The following is a 26,205-nucleotide window of genomic DNA, read 5'->3' on the forward strand; positions in this document are numbered from 1 at the left end:
CAGTTCAGGGGCAGGGAAACAGACACTGGGCAATCCACCCTGTATGTAAGTTGCTGAAATGCAGAACCCTGTAACTGGTATTAGTATGAAATCACAGAAGTAGTAATGAAGCAAGTGCCGTCATGCAGGATTTCCTTGAGAAAGGGGAAAGTTCAACACGTAAGCTGCAAGCCATTAAATACACATAGAACCTAATACAACTTCTCTGAGCAAGGGATTGTTCTGAAGGCCAACAAACAGGCACAAAATGAAACAGTGACACGGGTCTCTGAATGACCTGTCTGTAAAAACGTGCTTCTTGGCAGCTGAAGAGGTGGAAAGAAATCCTCGCTGCTAATATCTGGACTCTTGGAAACAGAAACCTTGACAGACTGACCCCCTAACCTGGGCTCCTTACAAAGTTTAGCAAGTACTTAAGGGTTTTAATTTTTTAAGCTCCATGTATACATGAATTATCACACTGTAATGGGGAAATAAGGGAAATTGATGACACATAATACTCTGCCTTCAGCCTTTTCTTTTTGAAGACAGCAGAATAGCTCATGAATGTTGAATGCCTTCATTAACAGCATGGACACAGACTGTTAATAGGATGGAGTAAAATGCACCTTCAGCAAGTTTCCAGGTGACATTGAAATGAGGCAAGCGGTTCATGTGATGAAGGGCTGAGCTAACATTCAGGAAGAACTCAAGAAGCAGGAGGGCTAAAACAATGGGCTGCCACAAACCTCTTCGAGTCTGACAAAGGCAAATACAAAGCTGTGCACCTGGGAAGGGATAAATTAATGTAATAGTACAGGCAGAGGCTGAAAATACATACACCATGTGGTTCACTCTCCTAAACATCTTGGCTGCCCTCCTCTGGACTTATTCCTGTCTGTCAATGTCTTGTTATAGTTTGGAGCTCAGAACAAGTTGCTATTCTAGATGAAATCTCAACAAGTGGCAAATACAAAAGAATAATCACTTTTCTCCATGTTCCAGTTACTCTTTCTTATCACAGCCCTCTGCCTTTATTCCTGCAAGGGCACACTGCTGCCTCATGTTCAACTTTTCTATTTGGACTCCAGGATCCTTTCCTGCCACGTGGAGCTTAGTTTCCACTTTACCAGATCATGTTCTTCTCTATCCCACAAAAATTATTCAAAAGGGACAAGTTGAATATCAAAGACAGTGGCAGAAGAAGTTTAAGCTATTTTCTTGTAGTGAGCACCATCAATTTATATTGGCAACGGAAAGGATAAAATGCCCTCTAGTTTGTACGGAATAACTTTTCTCCCTTTTTCATCCAAAGGAAAGCTTGAAGTCTACAATTACAAGATCAATACCTTCACAACAATCCTTGCAAACCAAATTTCAGAAGTTCTTGACTTGACACTTGGGCCCTTAATCAATAAAGCACTGGCCAAAATCCAGGTTTCCAGGACTCTGAAGATTAGCCAATGGGGAAAAGAGATGAGAGACTTACTTGAGATTTATTTTTGGCTGCTGGGCTGTTTTTCCTAGTCAGGTTGCTGAAGTTCTGTGAGCCCAAGAGTGTTACCTAATGGCCAATAGTCTGACAGTATTACTGGAGTAATTCATAAAATAGCACGAGGAAAAGGTAAAAGACTAGCATGATGGAAGCAGCACAAACATCTGAACCCCAAGAAACCCCAAGGAGTTCTAAGTGTAACAGGCAGTTTGCTGATAAATAAGCAAAGAATCAGAATCCTGTGAACCATCCCTCTCCAATTCAGATGCATTTCCCTCTCTTTTCTTTTGGCCTTATTCTCACACCACTAGCTTCAGAATGGATCTGTTTGAAACAAAGGAGAGGAACATGTTATTAGCTACACTGTGTTCCAGCTCATCTCCTGAATGATAGCACTGTGCATTCAATCCCGTCAGAGTGAAAAGGATCAGGAATTCAACTTCCCCCATTTCTGGGTGAGTGCTTTAACTGCTAAGGTAATTACAAAAAGAAGGGCATGGCCATTACCACCAATCTTGATGGAGTTTTATGCTGGTATGTGTACCTCATATCTAAAACAAGAGTCTTCAAATTTCCTTATAACCATCAGTGCTTATACTGACACCATTAGTCATACTATGTCTCTGACGTGATGACTACAGAAAAGCCACACTCCCATGAAATTTGCCTCTTACACCTCACCCAGTCTTTTCCTAGAGGCTTTCAAAAGGTTTTCTCTCATCTCTTGGATTCATAAGAGACTTAGCAGTCTCTTCAGTGTCCCCCTATGCATAAGTCTTCCTTTTCCTTCTGCAGTATGCTATATATTGTTATGCCAGTACTCTAGGTCTTTGATTTATGACAAATGATATGAACAGTAGCGTAGATCTGTATTGCTGGATGCCAGTCATTTACAATAAACAAAAGGAATTCTCTCTATGTGCATATTTATAAAGAAGTTGTTGAATTTACATAGATTTCCAACTGCAGAAACTTTCTTTTTATTTTGTAAAACAGAACCAGTTTCTAAATAAATGGATCTTCAAGAATAAAACACAGTGAAATGAAGACATGGAACGGTTTGAAGACTAAGACTTCACAGTCAGCTTGGGCTCCACCCCACTAGTCTATATCACAGGATTGGAAGAGGAGCTAGGTTTTTAGAAGTGCAGAAATATTGTACAGTTCTTTCTTTCACAGATGCGAGCAGTGAGAAAAGGAGCAAGGTGCAGAGGCTCTCTCCCTGCATTCTGCACTGCTACAGTCAGAGCTCTAGCCCACTCCTTTTCAAAGCCATCCTTCATAGGCATAATGTAACTTTCAGCCAGTGACTCTTTAGTAACCACACTTCCTCAGAGGAAAAGGTTTCAAAAAGTTAAGTTTATAACCAAATCAGTAAGGGAGGTAGATGAAGTGATGAGGAGTACCAGTCCGTTACAATGCCTAACAACCTACTACAGAATATAAATACATTCAAGTCTACAGTTTCACACAGTGCCAGGCATTACAAAAGACTGGGAAACATCTATAGTAAAGAGAATAACTAAAGACAACATACCTTCTTCAAAGAGTAACATCATGTTTGTGTTTTTGTTAGCAACCACGGTATTCAATAAGGCAATTACAGTTTGCATTGTATTCCCAAGGATACCGTCTTGGTGTTCCTGCATAAAATACAACAAAAATCAGAATAAAAATTATCTAGTTTCCCTTTTGCAAGGTTAACAGAAGACTATTCACTTCCAAAACCACAGTGATACATAAACAATACCATTTCAGTTCCTTAAAGGTCAACATTTAAAGCGCTAGAAACCCTGCCAAGTCTCTTAGAAACCTCTATACAGCTTCACCCTGTATTAATTTTCTTTGTACTAGAGCACTTTAAACTGGATCATAAGGAGAAGAGACAAAGAACAGCGGCCCACAGCCATCTGGAGGACCATTAGTTTCCTACCAAACCCCTATATATATATATATGCACACATATATATTCCAATCCATATATATATATGTAACTCCAAGAGGCCTAAAGTTCTTTTTACTTTACATAGGACTTTGAGATGTCATTTACGATCTCTATAAAGAGCACAATAAGTATCTGTTCCTCTGAAGGTTTAAGACACAGCCTGATAAATGGAAAAGCAATGTTGGAAAGTATAGACACCACGTTCTTCAAAAGATAAGGTAACCAATACAGAAAAGAGATAGCATAAAGCCATGGTACTAAACATAAACTGGAAGTTATTTCCTACAGAAAGCTGAAGGGTAAGAATCACAGTTGCTCCAGAGATCAACATGTTTATCTGGTAGTCTATCATCTTATTCACTCTCCTAAAGAACATTCAGAAAACAATAGGGAAACAGTAAGAATGATTGTGTTGCTGAAGATAATGATACATCCACTGAGAATATACAATTCATAAAAGCAAAGAAGTTTCACAAGTGCCAAAACGAGAGCTGACTCAGGTACTGTCTTTGCAAGTACAGTATTTCTGTTACTGCCCCATGTATTTCAATATTTTCTAGTAAAATTCCCTTTGGAGATACACAATTACAAGAGAAGCTGGTAGTTGTTCACAATAGTGATCTTTTGCATTCAGCAGGTTAATAACATTACAATGAAGCCACATTTGTCTTTAATAGACATAATTTATATAACTGCCTACTGAAAGAGTAGCACTGATGCTTTTATTTATATCTAAGCATACATAACAAAACTTACCTTCCCCTAAGCACACATAGACTAGAATTCAAGATGGGAATGTCAATACTTTGGGGAAGGAAAATGTTCTCTTGGTGAATAAAATAATCTTACAAATGGCATACTCAGCTGTACAACTGGAGTTTTAACACATGTATCGGAGATGGGTTTTGATAAGATACTTACTAGGTTTCAACAAGCTCCAGGTATGTTTTACTTAGATAAGCCATCACTGATTGCTGTTAGGCTCGATTTTAGAGGTTTATATAAAAAGTATTTAACTTCTTCATAACCTATCAAGGAGCAAAGCGGATCTGATTTGTGTGCACAGCGCCACAGACCGCAGACATTTAATGAACAGTGCACTTGACAGCTTTAATAAAACATAGCCTTTGCCAGCAGAGATAATTAGAATTGAAGCAGCAAAATTCTAGTGTTTGGCAACACAGATGAAACAACTTCATTAAAATGTAGAGCTTTGGTGAATGAAAGGCAGCAAAGCATTGGACCCTGAAGAATCAGCCTTCTCAAAACTAATTGCTTCAGTGCTTAAAAAGGACAGCTAAGAAATACCAAGGGCATAACAAGGAAATACTAGGATAAAAAAAAGGCAGTATGGAAGATAAATCAGGCTTTTCAAATAGGACTACATTGTATTTAAGCCATTAAACTTTTCGTTCTAATTTTGAAGGGTTGTAACGTTAACAAAAGAACTCAGCTGAAGTATTCTAAAAAGCCAGTTAGGTAAAAGGGTGTGAACTAGAAAAGTGGGAGTATGAATCTTGGCAAGATACTGTGGCTAAAGCTGCCATTTCTCTTCAAGTGGATTAGAAATTAGAACAGTGTAGGCAAACTACAGTATTTTAATTACATTTTAGATAACAAAAGAGATAGCAATTGTGGTAAGAGGCTACCAATCTGGGAGACTTCACATACAAGCCTCCTACTCCTGTATCTAAGAGTCCAGAAGAAATTACACTAAACGCTACATTTACAGATACCCTTTAATTAAAGTGTGTGTGTGTATACACACACACATATATATATATATATAAATAAACCCCCAATATCAGTATACAAATGCATTATCTTACCATGCCAAAATTCAGATTTTCAGAGGCCTAACAATATAATCTTTTTATTCTGGAAGTCATTTGTTAACATCCTTTGCAGTTCCCAAACCTCCTTGTTATCTTGGAGACAACCATGTCCTTTTATCTGTGTTGACGGTCAGAATCTCACAAGGCATAAGGAGAAAAGGTGACATTTAAAACAAAGAGAGCTCTAAAGAATGTTACCTCATTTCATTCTAAGGAATGAAAAGTAAATTCTTCGCTTTTAGAAGTAAAGTTTCTGTCAAGATCATAAAAGTACTTCTCTTGCACAACAAACATTAAGAACTGAAAATATAGTAAGGACAGTGTTCTTTCTCTTCCCATTTTATTCCCAAATCCTGTGAGAATACAATTTCAATGAATGGACATGTGGAGAGCAATACCATTGTTAACACCACCTATTAGTAGGGAAACCAGTTTTCCTCCTTTAAGAGGCCCACTTCATGTCTCAGACTTCTGGAAGCTGAATAAACCATATTAATCCAAGCAGGAAATTTTAAGTAGTGAGTCAAGGATTACAAAACTGTCCTACATCAGCATACTGTTTATAGATCTTGTGTTTGAAGAGAAGAATCATAGAATCATAGAATAGTTAGGGGCTGAAAAGGACCTTAAGATCATCCAGTTCCAAACCCCTGCCATGGGCAGGGACACCTCACACTAAACCATCTCACCCAAGGCTCTGTCCAACCTGGCCTTGAACACCACCAGGGATGGAGCATTCACAACCTCCCTGGGCAACCCATTCCAGTGCCTCACTACCCTTATAGTAAAGAATTTCTTCCTTATATCCAATCTAAATTTCCCCTGTTTCAGTTTGAACCCATCACCCCTTGTCCTAGCGCTACAGTCCCTAATGAAGAGGCCCTCTCCAGCATCCTTATAGGCCACTTAAATCTGTTCAGAGTCAGAGGCAGACAATCTTCAAGGTAGAGATTTCTTACTCTGGAGAATTAAACTTCCTCATATCAAAGAAAATCCAGGCACCCTGGAAGCATTCATGCTGGTATGTTCTGAAGCAATGAAGCTTTAGAAGTAATTGATACCACCATGGCAGTAACTACATAAATCTGGAGACTCTTTGGAGAGTCTCAAGTATCAGTGAAGCATTTGAACTGCAAAGTCACTTGGGAGCTGCAATAAACCATTACACCAAGAAATTTTCATGCCAAAATATTCACTTCTCAGGCTGTTTTTCAGCATTAATTAAAATCTAGTTCTTGAACGGCTTCAGAATGACAGGCACCAATGAACTGACATCTTTTTTTCCACATGGATTTTGCTTTGATGTAAATGGCACTTTGTCACCTCAAGGAAAAAGGTTTAGATGAGTTTGGGGAATTTTCTGGTGACATTTTTAATTGAAAAACATAGATTCATTAGACTTACCCAAAGGATCACATTAACATTTTTGACTGGAAAAGGTTTGAAGGGTTCAGAATAGAACCTATATTCCTACTATGACACTAGGCAGACAAGGCAAAAGAAATTATGAACTGATTGCTATAAGTGAAAATTACAATTTGTTAAATTACTTACCAACACAGTAGGGTTTTGGGTTATACTTAATAAACATTAACTATCAAGAGTAAAGTTGGTTGCTCTAATATTAGAGAAATATTATAGGGAGATTTTAGTTTATATGATCTTTAATATTTGTGATCAAGCCAAGACAAAACACAATTGGCCCAACACTTACATTATAACAACTCCCTTTCAAATCATAGAATGGTTTGGGTTGGAAGGGAGCTTAAAGCTCATCCAGTTCCAAGCCTCTGCCATGGGCAGGGACACCTCACACCAAACCAGGTTGCTCCAAGCCCCGTCCAACCTGGCCTTGAACACTGCCAGGGATGGGGCACACTCCCCACATTCTCACACCACCTGTAGTCCACAATGGTTCGCTATCTCACACCAAGTGCAGAGGACTGAAGTTCTTTCATTTCTCCTCATGTTAAGTGGAAGTCCAGATCATCAGAAGCCTCTGCTACAAGGAAAATTTAATATACACAAATGGAAGCAACTTCAGGAGGAGACAGTGAGAGATAGCAAGAAAACATTTTGCTTAGCAGTCAAAATACTGACTTGGAGCTTCAGAAACCCACCACCAGCCTTTACTTCTGGGTGACTCTGAATGTGGGATCTGCACTTGGCCACTTCCCCTAAAGCACTCCTGACTGACAGGCTACTGCCTAAACTGGGGTCTACCTTTCTCCACTGCCTCCAATGCCACTTTCTACAGAAATTCCACCCTGAACAAAGCCTCTCAGTGGAACCCACACAGAAAAAGGAATAACACCATAAAACACTGAAATAACCCAAATACCTCATCCTTCAAACCACACGCTCAAGTCCAGAAACCACAGAGCCATGACCATTTGCTATCAGCAAGGTTCTGCTGCTCTACCCAAGCTGTCCATCAACAGAGTTTCAGACTCATATGTACTCAGAGTCTGAAAAAGAGATGGATACTGGTAGATCAAAGTAGCATTTTGATGCTGAGAGGCATAAAATGTCATTGAGAACTGCATTTATTGTCACTGGAGGCCAGACAGACATTTTAGCCCGTATACAATGTCACACAATGTGTCATCGCACTGTAAAAGGAAGAAAGAAAAAAGAACCAGAACACTAAATCCACCAAATAATTGGACCACTAGATTAAACCAGCACAGAAAAATGTTTTATATGAATTGATTAAAATACTTTGTTAGAACACAAGGTCCTATTAATAAAGGACTTAATTTTTTAATTACCCATAATAAGCCATTTTACAGTTAAGTATTTTTCTTCATTCAATCCATCCTCTCTGAACAGTTATTCATACTGAAAAATGTGTACAATGGATGTGAGAGGGAATAAAAGGATGAAAGAAGAAAACAGCTAAAACAGAGCTGAAAAGCTGGTAACAGAAATGTTACAAAAGCCAGGGAGAGGAGAGTATGGTATTATTAGCTATTTTCATATCCTAATGGAACATGCAAGTTCCAGGCTGTTACTAAGAGTGGGTCCATGGCAAAGAGCCCAAATGAGGTCTGAGAAAGGATAATGTACCTTTAATGATTGAAATAGCAAGAAAATTAAATCTAATCATGTTTCATTAAGCATACTCTAGCTCCCATTTTTACTAAATTATTTTATTATGATTTCCCAACTGTCTGTTGAAATAACCTTTTACAGCAATTTAATTCACCATCATAAACAAGTCTCATTTCTCACAATGAAGTCCCCTGGGTTTAGTGAGAGGAGATGGAAAATCTAAACCTTGCCAATCCTGCAGCCACTAAGGTAACCACTCAGGGAGACAAAGATTTTTGTTTTCCTATTTGTGGCTGAGATCATTAAGATATAATTAGAAACGGGTTCATGACTAATACAGCGTCTGTTATGGAGATACCATTCGCCCACCAAGCATCTTCTATACCAGTCTTTAATAAGGGCAGCAGGCATAATCCCCACTTCACTCTCCAGAGAGTTATGCATTAAATGGACTGCATTAGACATCCCTCTCTCTCCCCCCTTTTTAATGGAATCTTATTCAGGCATCCAGCATTTTCTCAGTCTCCATTGTTACCATCAAAACCAGTCTGTTTGCTTTCAGCAATATGCTCCTGCAGTGCCATCCAGATGTGAGCCCTAAAGATAGCTACGTGCAGTGAATACAAATCCTGCTCCACAACTTGTTACAGGGCAAGAAAATGGGGAACTTCACAAAATACAGGAAGAAATGAATTGGGCTGTTTACAGAATAATTTCGTCTCTCTCTCTGCAGTAGCAAAAGGAGCCATTGACCCTTACACGTGTCCTTTCTGCTTTAGTGAAATGAAATAGCATGCACTAAGCAGAAAGGATGCACCAAGAAGGAAGGATACTTTACTCGAGTAACTGAAAGAAATTAAACTTATTGCCATGCTCCATATCAAATCACACAACAGGAATAAAAAATTAAAAGCAACGTCACCCACCAAACAGTGCTTAAGGATCAATTTATGGCCATTGGTTAAACTGCAGAGGGATAACGGTCAGACACTGTATTTAACATAATGATGCTTCAATAGGTTGTTTTATTTGGTAGACAGGAGTTTGAAAGGTACCATATGAAAGAAAAACACAACAGTTCTAGGGCACAGTTTTGCTTTCTGTACCTATATGGGCAGTAAAGAACTACTTGCTCAAAACAAGCAAAAGACAGGAACGGAATGTGATAATACAAACAGGGGACTTGGAAGACAAACCTAAGAAGAAAAAAAAGAAACTTGGGAAATTTCAGCTGAATCTTTGAGATGATCCTACTGTGATAATTGTAATTAAAACGTTCCAGTGGGTAAACTCAGATTGGATCATGTATCTTTTGGCATATATTTGACTATAAATCTACTTTAGCAAAGCTAGATTTTTAAGCCTGCCTTAAAAAAACCAATCGTTTTATAGAACAAAATGTATTTAGAAACTAAGCATATAAACCAATGTGTAAATGACTATAGTTTAAACCAGAAAGTCCAAAGCAGAATATTACAATTTAAATTGTTTTCCTTTGTAGAAGACTAACATTCTAAAACCTAATTATCGTCCTGCAATACAAACTCTTCAGGAAGCCATTACTGTAAGGAATGTATTATAGATGACTAAAGCCAAACCAGGCAAATGTCTAGATAAATGATCAGAGTTCAGAAGCATAATGTAGAAACCTCTGCACTCAAAAAGAATTTTCATGGCTGTTTAATACACTTTCAAGCTCTGCTGTGAAGCACACAATAGCTTGGTACCTTAGTCATCAGAATGCAGCTGGTCAATCAATGTACAGTCAGCAACTGCACATTCCTACACCAGTATTTATTTAGATGGGCTTGGCAGATATACCTCAGTTGTTTGACAGAACAGTAATAATGCCACAGTAAAATGGGTCACAAGATCAGTAAAGTTGTTCTGAAAGCACACATCTCTGCTTTACTCCAGTATGCATTTGTCCTGAAATGCTTTCTCTTTGCCTTGATACTGTACTAGCAGGAACGGTAAACTGACAGATACATCTCAATCAGCCTGACAAACCCAAAGTTTGGAAGAAATACAGTTTTTATTTAAAGTTGCTTCTATATAAACAAAAATAAATATTGAAATTTAGAAATTAATCACCTTGGGTGAACATTTTCATTGATGGTGATTTGTTTCCGTGTGACCCACTGAAAATTCCTCATAACGTTCACATGAACTATGGTAAGGTCAGGATTTCTTCCTAGAAATTCTGGTTAATAAAGGATATAATCTGATTCTGGGCTTGTGAAGTCTCATGTTAGGAGTAATCACCACTCTCAGTCTTTCTGCAACACCTGCATTTCACACATTCACAGCATGGTGCAAGATGCCCTTCTCTTCACAAGGTCTCCATGTGCCGCTTCCTTGGCTCAGTCTGTGATTCCATGACTGGCCAATTTGGGGTGGGAGCAAGGGAAGCTGCAGAGCTGCACCCCAGGCAGCTCTGGGGCATGCATCAGTGACAAACAAGAGCAGCCATACGAGCTTCCCAAAGCTGCTGTTCTCCCCTCTTCCCCTGCTCATAATTGACTGATACACAACACCTGGTGGAATCTCCATCCCTGGAAGTGTTCACACACCGTGCAGACGAGGCCCTCAGTGCCATGGGTTAGTGGTTGCCTTGGCAGTGCTGGGGTAAGGGTTGGAATAGATGAGCTTAAAGGGCTTTTCCAACCCAACTGATTGTATGATTCCTGGCACCACACACATTTCTCCTTTATGTCACACCATCCAGTATGAAGAACACTTACGAGATCACAACGACACTGAGATTTCAAACATAAATAATGTCACACATGTATTTATGTTTCTTTTATATATATACATATATATTTAAAATTTACAATCTGACTATAGGAGAACTAAATAAAGTGAAATGTGCTTAAGGTGTGAGGATGGGAAAAAAGAGCCTGCAGGGTGGGAGGTGAGATTTACCAGTTATGATAAGAATAGCAGAGGATGAATGATGAAAGATCAAGAATTCAATTTGTTTAATTTTATTCACACCAGAGCCAGCTACCAATCCAGAAGATTAACTACTTTTGCTGCATTACTTATAATGTAGGAGAAAGGCAGCAAATGCTAAGGAACATTTGAAGGGAAGGGGTGTAACAGAAGTAATGTGATTTCTGAAGCTGATGATACCAGTTAAAACTCTAATTAAAAAGGAGTGCAATCACCCATCCCCAGCCACGTCCCAAATATCTTTTCTCTATTAAATGTGAAAATTGTCCAATTATAATGACTGAGTGAAAAGAGCTTTAAAAGAATATAAATCCTGTGGATCTGTGCTAAATATTGAGAGCTCTGAAACTTGTTCATAGGTTGGGGATCTGTGTAAATGGAGGGAGAAAGATTGTACCTGAAATTTAAAGCAATGCACATGGTGGGGAAAAAGTGCTAACCTCAGATATGAATTAATCATCCCAGGTTAGGAACGAACCTCACACAAATGACAGCTCAATGATAGAAATTAAAAACCCAAAGTGAAACGCAAGGAAAAGAAGGAAGAATAAAATAAAAATGATAACATCACTATGCCAATGAATAAACCCACAGCTCACCCACCCTATGAACACTCCACTCTGGTCCTAAATCTCAAAATCTGTGGAAATGGGAAATATACTCAGAAAGCAGCAGGAATGATGAGGAGTGTGGAGCCAATATTCCAGCACTGGAGAAACTAGTCACCTGGTTGACAGCTAAAATCCTTTTGGGTATCTCACCGCTCACCTAGGCTGGAGGTGAGCAAGGTTGTGGTGGGGGACACAGCCAGGACAGCTGACCCAAGCTGACCAAAGGGATATTCCTTACCACATAGAATCAAGGAATGGTTTGGGTTGGAAGGGACCTTAAAGCTCATCCAGTTCCAACCCCTACCACAGGCAGGGACACCTCACACCAGACCAGGTTGCTCCAAGCCCCTGTGTCCAACCTGGCCTTGAACACTGCCAGGGATGGGGTAGCCACAGCTTCTCTGGGCACCCTGTGCCAGCGCCTCAGCACCCTCAAAGCAAAGAATGTCAACGCTGTTGCCCCCCTCCCCCCTCAGCTCAATAGGAACAGCTCAGAGAAGCAATCTCAGTAGCCTCCCCACTACCAAAACATTGCCATGCAAACCCAGTAGCTTCCTTAATTGAGGACATTTCTTAAGTAAGGTACAATCAGACTCGTACACACACAAGTAAACCCTGCAGGAGTTAAAGGACTGAAACAGAGCTTGGTATTAAATAATATCTGTTTTGTAAATCAAACAACTAAAACCAAGAGCTTAAATAAGAACTTTATGCCCAATTATGTTTCTGAATTCTCAAAATTACTGCTTATTTTTAACCTATGTACTATTACCAACATATTTGAACCCAACCAAATAAACACCAGAGAATAAAAATTAACCTCATAACTCAAAGCTAATACAGTGAACTTTTAACTTTCTAATTTCTCATAGGGATAAGAGCTGCTTGAGAGAACAAGTCAATCTGTTTAAGTCATAAAGAACAATCTGGTTTCTCATATGGAAAGTAGGGGTGGCAAGACAAATTTCTACAGCTGATGACTAAAAGCTTACAATACAGAAAGCTTCCCATGCATGCATTTTCAGTACATAAAGCAGAACCTGACGTAGCTCCAACTAAAAGTCTACCTACCCAACAACCTACCTAGAACACCCTGCAACAGAAGCAGCCCTACAAGTCAGGTATACAGCACACTTTTGCCAGTGTCTAGAAATTCACAGCCCAAGGACTTTGAGCCAGAAATGGATCTTTTGAATATAATAGCTCTCAAGGGATTTTTCCTCCATTTATTTGTCCAGTCTCTTTTCTAATTCAAGTAAAGCAAGGACCCTATGACACAGAGTTTACAGCTTAACTTAACCCTACAGTATCACCTTTTGTCAGTTTTAAAGATGCCAGATGAAAGTTTTCTTTAGGTCTCTTCATGGAGATCTTACATTAGAAGATACAGCAAACAGCAATACTGTTTCCTATTCACCTCGAATGAGCCACTGATGACTGTATGCTATGTATATATCATACTTCCCCTCAATCATCACCTTCCAGATAAAAGTGTACAAAGAATAATCCCTTCCACAGAAGCCATTACAGACCTTTGATCATGTTTGCCTCCTTTATATTCCTTGCAGTTCTGCTATAAGGCGTTTGAGATAGGACACCTGAAATCCACATACAGCACAGTATTTTTTCTACTACCATTGTAATACTCCCTCCTGCAACCTATAGAATTTGCTTTTCTGACCAGGACTAAGGATTAAGCAGATGTTTTTATTAGATTATGTTTTTGTCTAACCACAAGATCTCATTCCTGAGTGATAATGACAACACACTGCATTGCTGAGTATGAGGAGCTGGGACTGCAGACACATCATGCAATACTTCAGAGCACGTACAGGTGCTTTGAAAAGAAGTGCAAATTAAACTGAAAGTGAATAGTAGTAGGTGTCAAAAAAGCTTGAAGAGATTTTAATTACACAAATACTCACAAGAACTTGAAGGTTATGTACAAAACTTCTATCAAAAAAGGTTCAATTCAAACGTGGTGAAATAATGTGAATGCTAAGCAGTTTTATGACTACCAAAAAGAACCCCAACCCAAAACTGCTGAAGAGAGGAAAAAACACTTGATCCACAAACTCTGCACCGTGAACTTTGTGAGACTGTAAAATACTGCATTTGCAAAAAAACTGAGAGGGGAGAGAACATGAGCATCAACTGTGTGCCTATGCAAGTCTTGGGCCAGTCCATGCTGGTGGTCAGCTCTGCTCTCTCATGCTTGATGATGACATCCATCTTCAAGGAACATATGCTCAATACCCTTCTGCCTTAAGTTCCCAAGACTGAAAGACTGATCTGATGGCTGAAATGAAATCCCTAATACAATGTTCAGTGACCAGAGAAAAAGGTGATGGACTCCTCTCATTCTGGCTACCCTCGGAGAGCACTCACAGGATTATTTCTGACTCCTGAAAAAGGCTAAACAGAAGAACACACTGTAAAACCAAGTACCGGAGACTATTGTTTAAACTTATGTATCCATATAAAGTGTCAAAAGAAATATGATTTCCCTTTCAGTAAAAAAATTCATAGTCTCTTAAACTATGCATGGATTCAAGGCATCCTTACTTAGTGTAAGAAAACAACAAGTTTATATAGGATGTTCTAATTGTAGGGGAAAACACTGAAAACAACACCACAGCTTAAGTTACAACAGAGTACCCATTAGTCAGTCCTTAAATTTGACTTTTTCTTTTACATATAATTCTTCTCCTAAATAATGTATTAAAAAAAATCTTCATTCTAAGTACATATTTCAAACATTCTACAAATCTTAACTGTTCAAAGATCAGAGTTAAAAAGAAAGGTCTTAGTTAACGTCTAAGTATACTTTAACACCTAAGCATCAACTTTATCTGTCAGGTGCAAAGCTGCTCCCTTTTGAATGTCAGAGCTGCAGTGTTCCTAAGTAAAAATATAATCATTAGGAAAATACTACCCCTTTTGCCCTAAATTCTCCACGGCAATATTCAAATTACCCAATCCCAAAAGTCCCATCTATACTACTTGAATTAAAACATTTGTTCAAAACCCACGAGACTCATATTGAAGGTATGCTGCATAATGTCCAGGAGTATTGCCACACGAAACAAGTTGGCAGAAACCCTCTGACTTCATATATACATCCATCCAACCCTGACCTACAGTCCACCTGGGACTTTGTTCATAAAAGAACACCCCCATGAAGTGTAAAATAGCTCAGGTAAGGGAGAAATGGGAGTGGAGCCAAGCCAGCTGAACATGCATTGCCACTCCAGTCCATCCACCTTGATTACTTAAATATCAAAGCATACAAGGAATTAGGAAGCAGGAAACAGATGAACAGCTCAGAAACCCAAATATACCTGGGAGACTACTGACTTGGGTCCTAATCTAGAAGAGTTAACTAACTCTCTTCTAACTACAGGCAGGACACAATGAATGGTGCCTACCATGCTAGGAGAGAATCTGTAGAGTAGGTCGTGCTTAGTTTTTGGTTTTTAGGTAGATGGACTGGATTGGGCCAATCAAAACCCAGAATGACATATGGTTGAAGGCACCTTTGGGGCTCTAAAGTCTAACTCCCTGCTCAAAGCAGTCCTGTCAAAGCAGCCTGACTTGGGGCTGCATCCATCAGTTTTAAGAGTTTCCAGGGACAGAGATGCTACCACCTCTCTGGGCCCCTGTTCCAGTGTTTCACCACGCTCCTCACAGCACAAAGTTTATTCCTATGTCAAGTTGGAAGATGTCCTTCTATTGTGCATTGCTGAGACAAGTGAGGCTTCATCATCTCTGTACTCTCTCATGAAGTAGCTACAGACAGGAATAAGATTCCCTCAATTCTCTGCAAAGGTCATATGAAACCTGTTATTTTGCCCTTTCTGTGCCTGCCGTGTGCTCCAGGTCCCCCAGTCATCAGCCTGTGTATTCAGTGGGCTTGCTCCAAGACGCCAAAGGATCAGAACTATTACCATCTTTTACAATTCATTTCAAATTCTTCTTTGAACACAGTATTTGAACAAACAATGGATTCCTAAACAGCTTAGCCTTCCAAGGGAATTTAACCGTTAAAAGTCATTCAGAATAAGCACTATTACAGCCTTGTAACTGGAGGGGATTAATGGAAGCACCAACTACCAGGGTCCAGCAAGGTCCAAAGGACAACAGACAATCCTCTAGACATAGTAGAAAACCTAGGAGCTTTTGAGCAGTAGCCAAGGGCCAGCACATCGTAATCATCAGATACTTATGTTATGTGCTAACTGCTTTGAAGAGAGTTTGAACTGCATCATTGCCATGCACTTCTGTAACACTGAGCTGTTTGTCTCAATCGACACAAAAAGCAAAAAGACCAGAAGCACTAGCTGGGCTCTAAGTCACTTTGAAGCAACACTGTGAAATGCTCTTGGGACAGTCAGAGTAATGAAGTGATAAAGACAGATCTGCCCATGCAAGGCACAACAGTGACTGCTACTTTGCAATAACTTTTTCTTTGAAGTGCATTGTAAAACTGTTTTCTTCCAAAAGACAGCTTGTAAGACATTATACATGATACACACAACCACCACCCACTCTGGAAAAGCTTAAAAATAGGTTGTAAAAAACCCCAAACCAACCAACAAACAAAAAAAAAAACCACCCCAGTATGAATTTACAATAAAACGTGAACAGTGAGATCAAAGAGATGGCAAATGTCACAGCATCAAAAAACTCAAAGACATGTTCTAGTACCAGCAGCCATCATGGTCACTGTTGCTGCAATGTCCAGATCTACACACTTCATCACTGCTTGTGCTTTTCTTTTCCAGTTTGCTATACCTAGCTTTAAAACCTTATTAAAGTCTTTTAGACTCATGTTTATTATCTGTACCATTTTCAGCTTCTGGGACAGGATAAAAAACCCCAAGCAACTACCAAGAAACACGTAAGAATGTTTATACATGAGTTTTCTTATGTTCCTTAGCACTGAATATAAAACTTTAAGAAAAGTTATGTAGCACACACTCTAAAAGCAATAGAAGCAATTCCTTTAAGATGCAGATAGCTGAATTTCCTTCCCATAAAGAACATAATGCTGTCACAAACGTTGTGGGCTCAATTTTTCTCTCCAAAGTGGAGCTTCAGGTGATTTTGTAAACAATTTCATTCCCTCCCTTAACAGGAGCACTGGTTCAAAATCATTTTCCAGACAGGAAAATCAGTGACAGAGGATATGCTTTAGTCATATTTTCTCCCTTTTAAAAGGCATTTTATCATGCAGAATATCTAGTTATAATACTAAAATGATTTAAAGGGTGGCTCCACTTCCCTTCACATGTTTTTCTTTCCTCATCAGCAGTCCTACTGATGATAGATCTATACAGACACACAGTCATAAAACAGGCTGTTCACATCTACTTAGAATTTGTATAGTGCTTCTCATAAAATCTTAATACCTTCTAAATCCCAATGAGTTTATCATCCCTAAATTCCGGTGATCACAGAATCACAGAATGGTTTGGGTTGGAAAGGACCTTAAGATCATCCAGTCTCAAGCACCTTCCATGGGCAGGGACACCTCACACTAGCCCATGTCATCCAAGGCTCCATCCAATGATGTACATTTATACATATTTATATATGCAAACATTTATACAATGATGTACATTTATAGCTTAGACATTACCTTAAGGAGCATTTAGTAAAAATTATGCATGAATAAGGTCCAGCTGGGACCTTAAAAAGTTTCAGTTTCATGATGATGAACACCAGTTTCTGACAGCTTTGTAACAATAAAAGTGTTCACTGGACACCCAAAGGACACTAAGCACATCTGAAAGAGAAGGCTTTCAAACAAGCAAAACATCTGAAACAAGTTGCCCAGGGTCAAAAAGACCAGCAGGATCAGGAAGAGGCTCTTCATTCTCTCAGTACTCTGCCAACATGCCCATCTTTTAAGTCCATGAATCATGTACTTCTGATAAATGAAAAAAAACCTGAAAACCTGTGCTCAAATTCTGTCATTTGTAACAAAACCACACCTAGCTACCACCATTATGACCTCTCAATATTAGAAAGTTGAATTAAAACCAGTCAAAACTATTTGACTCAAAACTCTACAAGAACAACTGAAAATCCGATTCAGACAAACAACATAAAACCCCAACAGCAATAGTTATCTGGAGGGAAAGTAAATCATTCCAGCTCTGTTTAAAGCTAGCAGAAGTTAAATGCAACTTCCTAAAAAGTTTCAAGCGTGTACATGCAAAGTTTTAGCTATACAGTATTTCCTTCATTATCCCAAGCTCACGATATTCATAAAGAAAAGACAAAAGGAGTGGCATGCTTCACCTTACAAGCATATGGCATCCCTCCAAACGAGCAGCATGTGCTTGCCACATGGTCCCCAAGTTGCCAGAATATGTCCCCATCAGTCCAACACACCAGTTCCAGACCTTTCCATGAGATTTCTTCAGAATACATGTGTATTTTGCAAGTATGGGAGGACACCCATACATTAACCATGAAGATATCCTCTGCTTTGAACTTGCTAGGGGACCCAAAACGGGATGCCTGCAGCACCTAACTGCCCACGTATCTAAGCTTCCTAGACTTAGACTGAGCACTCTGTTTCTGCATGCACATTACTGACAGGAGCTAAGCCACTAGCTCACTAGGTGGAGACATCTTCCAAAACTGACTGCAGCACAGACAAGCCTTAAGCTTTGTGATTATAGCAAACACGCTGGAAGTCTAGTGTAAGTAACAATGGCATTGAAAAAGTCAGCTCTTTCCCCTGTTGTTCGTAGCAAAATGTCTATATAAAGGAAACTTTTGTTAACCTTTTCACTGGGGACAAGAGGCTGGAAATCATCCCCTCAGAAAGGGATCTGGAATTTGAGTTCATGGCAAACTGAATGTGATCCAACAGCATGTCCTAGCAGCAGAGAAAGGACTAGCTGTGTCCTGGGGTGCATCCAGAACAGCACAGCTAGCTGGTCGAGAGAGGTGACTGTCCCTCTCTACACTGCCTCACCTTGAGTACTGTGCGTGGGTTTGGGTGTCTCAATATAAGGACATCAAACACTTTTACACTAGTTTCTCTCTTAACCCATCTTTGGGTTTTAAATCATTTTCAAACCAAGCAATTATTTTGCTTTATAAACCACTCGTTAAAATAGGATTTGGGCACTTTCACTTTCAGACATCTCAAAGATTACATTCCTAATCTCTGACAGCAATTTTACATGCACTGCCACAGCATAACCGTGGTTACTAAACTAGCAGATTTTAGGAAAAATGCATACTTCACAAATAACCCAGAGATATCCATTATGGATACATTTAAGGTTTCTAATTATAACTAATGCCCATCTTGCAGAACCCACAAAGGTCATTAATTATGTTTTTTCTTTTTCAGGGTTCTATTTGACTCAAAAAAGAAAAAAGCATTTATTTTATAAAGAAACCTTTTATACAAGTAGATTCACTGGTGAGAACAGCATAAATGGCTGCTTACTTTATCAACACAGCTCATGAAACTAGCTTGACATGACTTGGGAAGTGTGACATGTATCTATTATAATATATGTGTATAAAAATTATTCTTACCAATATGACTTGGAAAAGAACTGGAAAAAGTTGGACTTCTTCCACAAGTCTGAAAAAGAACATATTTAAGATTTATTTAAAAGCAGAGGAAGTGAATTCTTATTTAACACACTAAACTCACAGAAGGAGCAGAGTAGTAGAATAGCTGTTGCCAAAATCCATGACCCAGAACCTCAGCCTCTGACTAGCTCTCAATAAAAATGAGCTCCACTTCAGCTATTAAATAGAAACAGCAATGTTCTACTGCTTTGGAAATTACTTCTAGGTCTGCTTCAGTGATGCGATTCAAGTGAGTGGAACTGTAATGAAATGTTTTTAAATGGCAGAAATGAATAAAAATTCAGAATTATAACAGTATACACACCATGAAATGGTGCACCATTAAGAATTTGAATTAATAGACTCAGTGCACATCATGAAATTATAAATATGCTGTGTTTTTTAAAACATGCTACATTAACATCATGGGTTTACCATATTAATATATCATATATTTGTCAGGCCACTCTCAACACTACTGAGGAGTTGTTACCCAAAAGAATTTAGCTATATAAAAGAATTTAGCTATATTCTCCTGAATTTCAAAATCAGACACAAACCAGCATACATATATACTTATAAAAAAGAATATCCTCAAAAAACAGTAATACTTTACATTCACAGTCTTTTCTATTTTTAGCATCCAAAACACTTTGTATTTATTAGGAAATCAGGTGTCTTACAAAAACTATGACTTATATAATTCTATGATGTTCTTTTGTGTATTATGCTAATCTAAAGAATGATTGTCCCTTTGCCCATTCATCAACCACCACAAACCAGCAAACTGTGTGTTTTGAAACTTTCTTGTGTCTTTATAACATTACTGAAGTGCTTCATAAACAACAGGCAGGTTTAGCCTTGTGGTATGTCTATGAGATACTGTTATAAAGTTCTCATGAAGAACGAAGAGTTTATCTAAGGAAAGGAACTCTTTATTTCTAAGTGAGGAAGCTTGAATTTAAGGACTACTTCTGTTCTTATCAAGTTGATATAAAAAAATACCCATGTGCAATGGAAATCCGAACAAGTTCCTTACATAGGTCAGGAGAACCTGAAAGCTATTCTCCTCCGTGCTGTCTAACAATCCCTAAACATACAGTTATGGCACCTGGGACACAGCCAGGTCATTAAGAAGAATCCTCAGGATTGCAGATAGGAAGAGTTATTATATCTGAGGTTCACTTTCCAGGGCCAAATCTAATAGTTAAAAGCTTAGACCATGCCTGTAAAACAGAATTTTGCTGATGGGGTATAGCAATACTGAATGCAAAAAAAAAGGTCATTTAAACACCAGACTCCCCAAAAGAGCAACTGCTGTAACAGCAATCATATTGACAAAATGAAGTTTTGCCAGCACAAACCTCCTTATGCTTAGGGCATATTGGAATTACTTACCCTAGTAAAAGCTGCTTACTTTGCTAGGTAAGCAGCATTTAAACTGAGAACACATTGGCAGTAAAACACAATCAGATACCAAGAACAGCTAAGCAATCCCAGTTTAGGAAAGACCTAGAAAAATGCTTTTGTGGTAAAGAGTAAATTGTGAAACAACAGGCTTCAGAAACTGTCAGCAGTTACAAAGTCAGCTATACTTTCTGCTGTGACAGGCAAAGACTAAACGAGAGCCAACATGGCTATTCTTAAAGGTCACCTGCAAACCTTTATGATTGAAACAAGAAATAGCTGGAGCCTTGAAAGAAAATTACACACATAACTTAGCTAAAGCATAAAGCCATATCGAGCAATGTATTAAGACAAAGCCTAAATCCAATTTATCCTAACTTTACATAGGTATGCACAAGAGACAGAGAGTGACATTCACATTCTTCATTGCTATCTTTCAGAGTTTTACAGGTGAAAGAGGAATTTAGCCAAGGAATTAATTTCTTAGAATGGTCATATTCTAATCAAACGCTACTTGGTTCTTTTTTGATATTAAATGATATTAAATTAGCTCCTACCCTGTTTGGAAATCACACAGGGTCTTCACCATACATAGAAGCAAATCCTAATATTAAATAGCAAGTACTTGCACTTTCCTCTCATTTAATTCTACATCCAGATGAACAACACTGGCTCAAAACAACTGGTCATCTGGCTCAATAAGACTCGCCATCAATACCATCTGAATTCTTAACAATTTTCAGAATGGGATGACGCCTTTCAAGAAGTATGCAAGATCTGTTTTACTAAGATATGCTACATTATGCTAAATAATGCTTCATCCCTGGTGGTGTTCAAGGTCAAGTTGGACAGAGCCTTACGTAACATGGTTTAGTGTGAGGTGTCCCTGCCATAGCAGGGGGTTGGAACTGGATGATCTTAAGGTCTTTTCCAACCCAACCAATTCTGTGATTCTATGATTCTATGCAATTACCTTCCTACAAAACACAAACCTACTGCAGGATCCTGAACACAGACCAAAGGCTTTAGGTTACAGATGTGATCCCTGAACAAGCCCAGGCACCTGAACAAGTCCAGTACAACTGGACTTCTGGTTTAGAGTTTAAGCTTTCTATCCTAGCATCAGCATGCAACGGAAGCTTCTTATATTAGGGTGTAAATTTACAGTGCCTTACATTTGTGTCTCACAGGAATAATTCTGGTACATACTAACAAAGGCAGTCTTGAGGAGACAGCATAAGACCAACTCCTTTCTTACTGGGCATCAAGAACATCTGTACTGGCTTCCTATACAGAATTCTCTGTCTGATGAAAACATGATGAGGTATTTCAGTTGTATGTGTTCAAGGTGGGTGTTATACAAAGTCTGGGGTGATTGGAAGGAGAGGGGGTAAATAGAGTGAAATGAATAAGACTTTCGATCTTGTGTCATTGCCAAAAGCCATTTAATAAAGTCCCTATTGCAGTCCTCTAATGAAAATTGTCTAACAATTAATGTTCCTATTTAGCCTTTTTTAAATGCTTTAGTAAATTCTCTGCTTAAATACAAACCTATACATTCTACACATCCAGACTGCTGGCTTCCTCCTTTACAGGCAGGATTTACCCGCAGATAGGCTGGACCTACAGTGCAGTTGGGCCCCAAATACATGAATCTATTTATTTGTGTAAGCAAATCCTGTAAAACTGCAGAGCAGGGAATTTTCCAACGCACTGAGATTTGTGCTCTCAAGTCAATTCATTTTCAAAAGTCAGTATTTTATAGTATTGCCATAAGCTTTTATAAAAACGCCACCAAAAAAAGCAATGTTTTCAAGGCCTTTTTAATTATTTTTTTAAAGCATTTGTGTATTTATAACTTTAAAGGCAAGATTTCAGCCCCAAGTTCCTTAAAGTCATAATTTGCTAAATAATTTTAACTGATTTGATATGTGAAAATTCTTAAGACAACTCTGAAAACACTTCTAGTCATACATTCTTAGTGATATGATTTAGTTCTAGGTAGTTTTGTGACTTGATGATCCTTAGAGGTCCCTTCCAACATGAGATATTCTATGGTATGAAAAACACAATAGGATGTCAAGCAACTGTTTCTTGCTCCAGCCTTCTATAGCTAAGCACTCTCATGCCTGAAAGTTTCTACACTGAACTATTTGTGCAAATAAGTATTGGCGTTAGCCTTTTTCATTAACCAAGATTTCTGGTTATTATTCTCAGCCCTATGAAATTATCAGCATAGTCTGTTAAAGGAAAGAACAAGGGTACTTCATTCACCAGCAAAATCAACCTTCTACCAGTAACCTTGGAATATTTCCAAGAGAGCAAAGCATTCACTTTACACCTCAGATTTCCAACACTCTTACTCAGATAACGTTAATGGAAAGCTTCTGAATCCCTATGGTTTTTCTAAAGGTGATCTGTAAGGTGCAAACCTTAACAGGCCCATCTGCTATATTACTGCCATATGTTTTCAGTGCACTAAATAAGGAAGGTCAAGTAGGCCTTACACCTTCAAACTAACTCATTTGAGACTCCTCCCTTTTGACATTGCCTGCAGATCATGACATGGCAAGAAGGAAGCAGCATAAAGGACATTACGTGGACTTAGGCCTATTCTAAAATAGAGTCTGCAGCATTGTAAATCCTTCTACATATCATCCCCTTACTGAATTTAAAATGAAAAGCTCTTTGAATTGATAAGATGGATGGCTGACCAGAGACAAATGGACCAAGAAAATGTTAAGAGAACATTGGGGAATAGTAGCATCTCTGAGTTGGATCTGGACAAGGATCTCATGGTCCTAGAATTTCCAGTCATAAAAAAATAAAAACATTTATCTTCATGTATGTGGAGAATATGCACCTAAAATTGGACTAGCAATATTTAGAACACTCAGCAGGGACCTGGCTGACCTAGCCAATATGAAGGTTTAAAATGTCCCTATCTTCCACATTCAGTCATCAATCTCCATTTAGGACTCCCAGACTCATGCATCACTCACCTCCTTTCCAAAAGGGTAGGTCTGGGTGCTTGTTGTGTTAAATTTCAATAGTAACCAAATATCTTTCTTAGAAGTGTAAGAGATTCTAAACCTCTTCTTCAGTCCCAGACCCTTCTCCAGGAGAATTTAGCTAGTCAAGGGAGGTTTAGACTGGAGATGAACAATTCCTTCCCCAAAGGGTGGTCAGGTACTGGAACAGGCTGCTCAGGGCAGCAGTGGAGTCACCGTCCCTGGTGGTATTTAGAAGACTTGTAGACATAGTGCTTAGTAACATGGTTTAGTGGACAACTTGGCAACTGGGGTTACTGTTGCTGTTACTGGTGTAACAGTTGGACTTGATCTTAGGGGTCTCTTGCAACCTAAACAATTCTCAGATGCCATATTGTCACCTGCCCCAAACTAAGCGTATAGACATAATCAACAAAGGCAAATCACCAGGACCAAACAGCACTCACCCAAGAGTTCAGAAGGAACTAGAGAAGAGTTTAGCTATTAACTATAGTACATACCTTGTTCAAAACTCTCTGCTTTCATAGGAGATTTAAAAGACAGAAAATGTGATGTCACCAGATACTAACTTTTAAGAAAGGTTGGATGGGGGGTGTGAAAATCTGGGCACTGCAGACATGCTGAGCTGTACAAATGAGCCAAAGCTATTCTGAAGAACAGAACTGGTGGGCACACGCAGAGCAAAACCCAAAACATTTATTTTAAAGGGATGAAATGTTAAATCCTCAAATCCATAAGAGATCTTTGAAGACAGTCAGCATGCAGACAAAGGAGAGCTGGTTGGTACCATATTCTTGGGCTTTCCAAATGTATTCTATACGGGCCCCATCTAAAAGCTCTCAAAAAATAGGCAGGACTGTTCAGATTGCAAAAGGTACAGCTAAAGGAGACAATACACGAGAAACTAAGTAATGTGCACTACTTTTACAGCGTAAGAACTCGATGGCATCAAAGCTGGCATCTGGCAAGAGCCAGATTAGACAAAGAAATCCAAAGAAAACCTCTAAAGATATTAACCTTCATACACAGGTGACTATGTCATGGAATAACTATTAATGCTGAAAATTATGTGTAAAATATCTTTTTGATCCCACTTAAATGAATATTACTCATCAATAGCTAGGAAACACCATGTCAACTTATATGGCTTCAAAAAAACAAGTCACAGGGGGCTGAGAAAAAAGTATTGCCACTCACTTGCCTTCTTCCTGAAGTCTTGCTACTGTCTCTGGGCATCTACTGCTGAACACAAGACAATGGATTGGATGTTGGCTTAGATCTGCTTCACAGTGAACAGAGGATTTGTGGCAGAACTGAACTCCCTCGAGTTTCAACTCCAATTATAGCACCCTATCCAGCTGACCCTTCCTCATCATCTGTTTGGTTTTTATTTGCTATTTATATTCTTAATAGCAAAAATTCACTACTGAAAATAGAAATAAACACAAATGAATGGTATCTTCTTCTGTTTAATGCTTTACATTACAGGAGTAAATATGTGACCCTTAAAATATGACATCTTCAATAACTGACTTAACAGTAACATCAAATAGTAGCCTCACATTTTTAAAACTTAGATATTCAGCAATTGATGAGCAACATGAAAGAGGGAACAAAATTACAGGTTTAAGGTTAATAGCTGATTTCTTTACTAAAGGGAACTTTAACAAATCTAAGACTAAGGAGTTGTGTTTTACATTAAAAATGATGATTAGTATTACAGGCAGTGCATGACTAGACTCTTATAATAATGAACCCTGGCCACTGCCTTTGCTATGAATTACAATGATGTGCAACTTGACAGCGGTGTTATTAGCTGACACACAACATTTCAAGAGTCTGCTACTGGGGAAGTCTTCCTGCCCAGTGTTATTCAATGAAGCAGCATGCATGTAAATATTACACCAAATAAGAGGAATAGCAAAGATCACAGGAATTATTTGGTGGGTTATATTTAGTATTTAACTTCTCTAAACAAGAAAATCAGGATGTTTTTAACTCTGGTTTCATAGATGTGAAACTAGTGTAATCAGAATCAGGTTCGAAATCTACATAAATATTCCCCACAGTTCTAATAAAACTCTATCATCCCCTGACAATCTCTATTTACTGTGATTTTCTCACTATGCTGTACACGGCTAACATGTAATTCTACTGTTCAGCTCAGCTTACCTGTTACCAGAAGTACTCCATAGCATTTTATTCATATTCATTACAGAAAACAAGAAAACACATAAACCCAGGAAGTAATTTAGAAGAAATAGATCTAATTTTTAAAGTGAGCACTTCAACCCAAAACTAGGAA

The 26,205-nt window shown here is 38.6% G+C and overlaps 1 protein-coding gene across 1 annotated transcript in view; it reads right to left on the reverse strand.

Moving 5' to 3' along the window:
• Positions 1-26,205, reverse strand: part of ULK4 (unc-51 like kinase 4) — a 185,473-nt gene that overhangs the window by 80,630 nt on the left and 78,638 nt on the right. Inside the window, exons 31-32 of the mRNA XM_061373135.1 lie at positions 19,444-19,492; positions 3,012-3,117 (exon numbers count right to left, since the gene is read on the reverse strand). Of these exons, the coding sequence (XP_061229119.1) occupies positions 3,012-3,117; positions 19,444-19,492 (155 nt within the window). The remainder of the gene's footprint in view (positions 1-3,011; positions 3,118-19,443; positions 19,493-26,205) is intronic.

The sequence above is a fragment of the Neopsephotus bourkii genome, unplaced genomic scaffold (genome assembly GCF_033783945.1).
Source record: "Neopsephotus bourkii isolate Nb327-2 ecotype Australia unplaced genomic scaffold, CSIRO-AGI_Nbou_v1 NB_1629, whole genome shotgun sequence".
In the NCBI taxonomy this organism is placed as follows: Eukaryota; Metazoa; Chordata; class Aves; order Psittaciformes; family Psittacidae; genus Neopsephotus; species Neopsephotus bourkii.